Here is a 7,431-nt window from a genome sequence, read left to right on the forward strand (position 1 = left end):
ATAATTTTTTTTTCAATTTAATTTGCATAAACATATAGTAAGTTAATTGAGAGAGATATTTTATGAACAACTCGATAGAGACTTATAAATAATTTAGGACTTTAGGTTAACAATTTAATCCATTAAACTGAGTTAAAAGAGAGAGACAATAATTAAATAAAGTATTGAGAGATATTATAATCTTAGGTCAGGTAGTCACTCAAATTTAATAAATTTATTAATAAATTTTAGATTAGTTTTATTTTTAGTTTATTAGCTTATTAGTTTTAAATTTAAATTTTAATTGTTTGGATAAGATTAAAGTGTGTCAATTTTAGTACTTAACAATAAGAATTAAAATCATTCTCTATGGGAATGATACTCTACTTTATTACTATATTACTTGTTAACGATATATGCACTTGCGTGAGAAATCAATAATAGTACACCCAAAAACACTTTGTTTAGACATCTGATACCTATAAACCGTAGAAGTGAAATCAAAATATGTCATTCATCACACAAGATGACTTGGTGTCTCAAGTCTGAGGACTAATTGCACAATTATCACATGAGAACATATTCCATAGATAGTTGAGTGAAATATCAAATCGAGTTCTTATAACAGGTCATGTTCAGTGAACTTATTCTTTAACAAACAACTATATGTTATCCTCAAGTATCCCATATACTTTAATATATGAGATTGATTACTTACTTTTCAAATAAAAAAGCTTAACATGTACTAGTCTTTGGGCATTTTCAATGTCTTATCTTGATAATATAATGATCAAGAATAATTTTAGAACTATGACTTTGATGTATAGTGATATCATAATTGTAACAACTTTACAATTCTCTTACCAAGCTTTTATATTCTACGAGCTTCATCTTTTTAATGTTTAATAACTCCATATTATTGCAATAACATGAAAAAAAAAAATTTATCATATTTAGTTATACAATTAATTATGTATTAAATGACAATATATATTCTTTGACCAATCAAATGATCTCAAGGGCATATACCAACAATGATAAGAGGTTTGTTTTAGACTACTTTTCCTTCTTTTGTAATCAAATTCTTCTTACTTTTCAATCATATATTAGTTTTAGTTGTTTTCTGTGAGCAATTGCTTTGTAATATGTATCTGCTTGCATTTTGTTCAAATGGCTGGTGCATCTGGCTTTTGCTCTTTCTAGTTTGTGTTTTCTAATGCTCATTTTGTGTTCAATGTCAATTTGAATAAGGAGACAGATGACATAACTCAAAAGTTAGTAAATGCCAAGCATCCTCATGTCCTAAAATAAATGTTGGATTTAAGTTCATAGCCTTAAATGAGCATTTAGCCAACATATATATACACACAAATCCCAGTCCTCAAATTTACATGTGAGAAGTGCTGTTTCTTCTCCATATGAAATTCTACTCTTCCTACATACTTAAAAATTCATCTCTAATTTTTTGTTACAAACTGAATAGTGATGCTTCAACGTCCGTGGATCCACCCAAAGCTAAGCTCACTACTCACAAAATGCTAAAGTTTTGACTTGGTTGAACTTGAGTGTCTACCCTCTGCCAAAATGCAAATAGAATTAGAGCCAAAATTTGGTAAATCTTTGACAAAACAATCATAAGACAAATGAAAGGCCAAGTTTTATGTCTTTAAAATGATACATACAAAGTGTTCCTGATTGCTGGGTTTGGCATTGAAGATGCAACGACATAAAAATGGATTAAAAGGAGGAAAAAAAAGTTTAATATAAAATGGTATTAATACAGTATGCAAGTACGTTTTTGTTAAGAAGAATAATTCTATTTTAGGTTGTAAAACAGTTTTCTTTTCATAATTTGAACATAAATGGGTAAAAACAGTTCAACCCAGAATTACTCACAAGCTCGTAATAGATGAATTTATGAATGTTCTTGTGATTTTGTAACACTTGCATACAGATTCTAATAGGGAATTGCTCAGGACAATTAAATTGTCAAAATGAAAAGCAATAGACATATTACAAGATGCCCAAACCAACTAGACAATTTACTTCATATATATATATATATATACACATTTCTGAAAGGCTAAACAAATTCCTCGTGCCATGCTCTTGTAGTTGCAGAGATCAGCAATGAAAAACCATATGCTACGCATTTATTCTTAATCATCAAGAGAATAAATGCTTCACTCGTGGGGTGATTCCCTATGAAAATTATTTTGTTTGCGAACCCTACTGCTGATACTCGAGAACCACTGGACGAAGAAAATTGTTGTGTAAAGATCTGAAGGAAAACTTTCCTCTAGACAGGAGACCGACTACAATCAAGGCTGACTGTTGGGTAGCCTCTTGAGAACAGAGTGCTCTGGTTTGTGTGCACATTCGAAGTCAAGATGAACAAATGCCCGCTCAACTTCTGGAAGTTTCTCAATCTTTATCTGCAAGGTCTCTCCTATTGCGTGTGCTTCGTTTAAAGGACAATCCTCAGGGAGTTCAATGTCAACCTGTATGAATGCCACGGGCTTAATTTTTGCTTTGTGCAAGAGACAGTCAATAACATTCAGAATTCAGTGTGACCCTTGTTACCATCATCATGAAAAGGCTGAATTGCATAAAACTGACCTCTACAAAATAAAGAACACCAAATGTGTAAGCTCGGACTGTGTCAATACGCTTGACTTGAGGGTGTCTGAGGACAAGATATGTCAACTTTTGTAGGAATTCAGGAGGAGCTGATTGTCCCACTAGAGAAACTGTAGCAACGGTACCCCATATCCAATTAGTTACATTATACTTACAACCTTAATGTAACCTGATAGCATGATAACAAGATGATTTCATTTGAATTTTTGATAAACTAAGCCTTATTCATCCCATGCCCATAAAGGCATCTTCCTGGAAGGATGCAGAATTGGTTTAATGTGTTTGCTCTCATCATTGGCAGTTTCCAATTCAATGACTCAAGTTATAACAGGCAAGTGAGAGCATATTTTGGTAGTTTGCTTCTCCCCCCTCCGATCCTTCTCATTCACTGACAGGTCATATTTAGGGTCTATGGGAAAGTGTTATACCAAAATAGAGAAACCAAAAACATAAGTTGTTCAACCTCTATCAACCTTAAAGCCAGAATAGCTCAGTAATAGCCAGAATGAGACAGATTGCTACTACAAGCAAGATATATAGTTTCTGAGTCATTTATGAGAAATTCAGTTACAAAAAGCCTACCTGCATTTTCCATAACAGTTCCTGACCAATTTGATATTGTGTAAATTGCAAGGGCAATAGCACCAGCAGGATCAATCCACCAGTAAAATTTATCACCTAGAACAGCTGCAAGTAATCCTACCACATTTGTTACCACATCGAAATAGTGATCCTGGGAATCAACGTTTGAAGGCATTACAAAAATCGCCAATCATAAGCAAAGTAAACAATACAGAAATTCTCAAATAATAAAGTAGAAACCTTTGCATAAGCCCGGACAATCTTGTTGGATGAGCTTTTGCAGAAAATCCAGAGGGCAAGTTTTACCACAGTAGCAGACAACATGATGGTGTACAACCACACTAATTGACTAGAGGACATTTTTTCTGAAGGTGTATCTTTTATTAGCTGCTCCACAGCCTGGACCAACACTTGAAAGCCTGTAAGTATGTGCGAGGTTATATGTGAATTGTAGACCCAATGGCATATATGTATTTTGATGCCTTCATTTTTCCTTTCAGTTTTTATTCATGGTTCCATAAGAGAATGTAAAAACTAGACACGTTTTTCCCATAGTTCCTAACCGAGTCAGATAGTTGTCTTCATTCCCTTGGAAAGTGAAAATAACAACCAAAAGCGAATCAAGATTGGACACCCTTCACAGTTCATCCGAGCAAGAGGGGGCTTCATGCAATTATTCACAAAATTTCAAGCAGATAAAGTACACAGAGAACTTCAAGAAAAGAGGCATCGTGACATGGCATACACACACATGTATCAACAAATGTATGCATATTGCGCTGATTTAGGCAATATTTTCCAGATGCTTTTACATCAATAGGTAGGGTATGACCAAGTTGCAAAGCTTCCACAAAGTTTGAGAATCTTTTAATGTTTTATGGACTAGCTATATGGAGGATAATCAAGGTTAGAATAACAAAAATATAACATGAAAATTCAGCCTGAATGTGCTCTCAGGTAAAAGATGCAAGCTACTAAATCATATGATGAAGAAGTTCAAAATTTGGGACATTAACGATTGCAGTGCAGAGGAAAAATCAAGGGAGATTACGGACAGTTTAAGGGCATGGAGAACACTGAGAGTACTAGGGCGAGCAACAATCGCGGGACATACCCAGAGTAGCCATCACTGCAGCAAAGATGATTATGCCTACAGGCTGCACCCTTAATTTTCCTATTGGATAGTTGTAGATGTTTGTGTTTTTCATTGACAAGTGAGTGAACCAAAGTATGCCACCAGCCATGAGATCAAGTAAAGAATCTAATGTTGATGCTGCAATGGCTATTGATCCACTCTTAATTGTAGCATAGAGCTGCAACAATAAGCACATTGTTAGTTTAACAGGTGAAGCACAAGGAATGAGCGACATTCACAAGGAGGGAGAGCAGAAAATTGTTAAACTTAAGGATTGCGTGGATGCAAAATTCTTCAAACCAGATTTGTTTGATCTTTGAAACAGGATAGAAATCTTCATCAAAAAGCAAAAGGTATACCTTAAATGCCAGCAAGATAATATTTGCATAATTAGAAATCTTCATGGCTCTTTCATGTTGGGCTTGCTCTTCGTCTTCATCATCTTCCCCATCCATGCTCTCAGAGGATGCATCCAAAGCATCAGCTTCTTCAAAGGATTTCAAGGTCTCAAATTGTTTTTCATAGTACTCCTGTTCACCTATTAAAAAATAAAAACTTTATTGCTTTCTCTCTTCCAAAGTGAAGATAAACAACCCAAAAAAGGGTAATCAGAAATCCAATTGTCTTGTAATGCAGTTTTAGGTAGAGATTTCTTTCTTCCACCAACAATTTCTTTGCAACCAAACATGAAAAGTGAAAAGCAGAGAGCAGCCGCATTTCCCAGTTGCCACATAGAGAAAAGCGAAGAAGACACACAGAGAGAGAGAGAGAGAGAGAGAGAGAGAGAGAGAGAGACCTCGAGTTAAGCCTTTGGTTTTGGAGACATCAACGTGAAACGGGGACTCAGCATCCACACCAGAGCGAACCTTGTCAGGCAACCTCGACAAAAATTCATTCCTCAGTGAGTTGACGGAGTTACGCCTATAGAACCGCCCACGTTTCCCGCTCCCACTGTTCATCAGCAACGCCGTCTTGTCACCCGAACCCGATTCACCCTCCATTTCTGGGATCCTGTCTCTCTTCAAATGAGACGACTTTGTACGGCTTTTCACCTTTATACAAGAAACAATTTGATTGTTTCCTATCAGACACAACTTAAGTGGTCAGAGAAAAGAGAGAAGATAATCGGACTGGTCTTCCTGTCCTGGAGAGTGGAGGGTAGAGACCTGCAATTTCTTTCCATAGGAAAGGAACCATGGAAGTGAAGTAAATTAGTAGGAATCAGAGTTAAACATCAATCTGACTAAACTTCTCTAGGATCTGATACCTACCTTTCCTTTTGTAGTTTTCTATACCAATTACATTACCATGTTAGCATCATCCTGCTTTTCAATTCAACCTTTCTTCTTCTCTTTTGCCTCCTCCTGTTATTTTATCTTCGAGTCTGAAATGAAAACCTAATGCGTCAGCCATAGTACGAAATAACGGGATCTGGGTGACCAACAACCACAAAGGAAGGATAAATGCACTCATGTTCTTTTCATGGAAATATAATAAAATATCATTTGTCTACTTATTAAGTTTAATCATGAATCTATTGGTCTCGAATTTGATTTTTAATTCTTTTATGTAACCCTGTTTTTATTTGGAGATTTAACAAACTATATATTGACTAGAAAGTTGACTTTAGCAAAGAATTTTTAAGAAAAATCACAAATAATTATCTTAATTGTCAAGGTTGTCCATTTCAATAACAAAGGATCTTCCAGTAGAATTATACTAATATCCTTGTTGGTAATAATCTTGAATGCATGACTTGTGCAAGGTACAATATATACCTATAACATCTATTAAAACTGTCCCTAAACAGGTGTGGTAGTGACATCTTTCCAAAGCAGTGCCAGTTATAAAAATGTCCTCTTTTTATTAACTCAACAATTAATGTTAAATTCAGAATTATTACCCGTATATAGTTAAGATTGGTAATTTTTCTTCAAAAAGACTATGTGTATTACTCTGTTCAAAAGAAGTTGTGAGTGTAATTAGTTATTAGCTACAACGTTAGTTCAAAAAGGGTTATGAACGTTCTCATTTGCATGGTAAGGCACGGTGTGGGAGTGGTGTGGTGGTTCTTCGTACCAGTCTCCGTGCAATTCTGGACTCACCCTTAGCTCAATTATAGACCTCGAAATCAACAAATCATACCCCACAATAATAATACTTGAAAATGACTGGCAAAGTATAGGTAAGTTGGGCGAGGCCGATGGAATCATTGATATTCTAACTTAATATAATACAAACTTGGGGTGAAGATGCTGAGATGCATTCCGTGGATTTTCCCCTCATTTTTAGAAAACAAGCGTCATAACAAGCAATTTTATTAACTTCCGCTGTCAGAATGCCATCAGCAAGTCTCTGCAGAGGAGATTTTTGGGGCATAAAATATCAGATATGGGCGAGATCAAGCCTGTACAATTACAAGAGCGAGTCACTGGTCAAAAGGATATGGACCACATACTCCACTGTACCCTACTTAAAATCATCACTATGTCCATGGAGAAAAAATTAGACCAGCGGATCTAGATCATCCATCAATTTACCCTCGTTGGGTTTACTTGCATATTTCTGACAAGACTAAATACATCACGTTTTCCCCCTTGGACAACACTAACTGGGTAATTCAATTTTAAGAAAACAATGATTTTAAGCTGATTTTTAATTGAGGAAATTGCGAGAAAAGGTACTCCGCATAAGGTGATTTTAAAAATAACGTCCCACATAAACTTATCTGTTTTTAGCTATTGAGAAACATGAGTAGACCAAAATACCCTTAAAAACATCGTAGGAAAAAGTTCCCAATATCCCTTTCCCGTCAAAAAGAAAATAGAAATAAAAGCTCAGTTGTTTGAGGTCGCTCATCTTTCTCTCTCAACTCTGTGAACTATATCAACTCTGTTAACTCTTTGTTAAGCACCATTGTCATTAGGTCGCTCAACTCTCTGAACTGTATGAGCTCTGTCAACTCTCTGTTGAGCACTATCGTCATCGTGCTGTGGTCTATCTCTCAGCATTTGGTCATATTGTCGTCTATAAACAGACCTTATAGCAGAGATGACATCAAGGTATGTTATTGGGTTTATTGCTACAACAGATAA

At 35.5% G+C, this 7,431-nt stretch overlaps 1 protein-coding gene across 2 annotated transcripts; it reads right to left on the reverse strand.

Moving 5' to 3' along the window:
* Positions 1–1,867: 1,867 nt before the first annotated feature.
* Positions 1,868–5,816, reverse strand: LOC110412895 (metal tolerance protein 4-like). Of its 2 annotated transcripts, none has more exons than XM_021423538.2 (8): positions 5,608–5,816; positions 5,133–5,502; positions 4,696–4,874; positions 4,316–4,514; positions 3,442–3,620; positions 3,202–3,352; positions 2,599–2,729; positions 1,868–2,480 (listed from the first exon to the last, which is right to left on the reverse strand). In XM_021423538.2, exons 2-8 carry the CDS (start codon positions 5,335–5,337, stop codon positions 2,301–2,303), a joined length of 1,224 nt encoding a protein of 407 aa, XP_021279213.1. In that variant the 5' UTR covers positions 5,338–5,502; positions 5,608–5,816; the 3' UTR covers positions 1,868–2,300. The 2 variants fall into 2 exon arrangements, with proteins under 2 accessions (XP_021279213.1, XP_021279212.1); XM_021423537.2 differs by having other exon boundaries at positions 5,133–5,511.
* Between the last annotated feature and the right edge of the window lie 1,615 nt (positions 5,817–7,431).

This window comes from Theobroma umbraticum, unplaced genomic scaffold (assembly GCF_002168275.2).
Source record: "Theobroma umbraticum cultivar Fairchild unplaced genomic scaffold, ASM216827v3 scaffold_95.0, whole genome shotgun sequence".
Taxonomy (NCBI): Eukaryota; Viridiplantae; Streptophyta; class Magnoliopsida; order Malvales; family Malvaceae; genus Theobroma; species Theobroma umbraticum.

Coding starts and splice junctions, on each gene's coding strand:
- LOC110412895 (XM_021423538.2), bottom strand. CDS start 5,337: ATGGAGGGTGAATCGGGTTCGGGTGACAAGACGGCGTTGCTGATGAAC. Junction 2,730..3,201: donor AACTGTTATGGAAAATGCAG/GTAGGCTTTTTG, acceptor CCGTTGCTACAG/TTTCTCTAGTGGGACAATCA. Junction 2,481..2,598: donor GTGTTCTTTATTTTGTAGAG/GTCAGTTTTATG, acceptor GCATTCATACAG/GTTGACATTGAACTCCCTGA.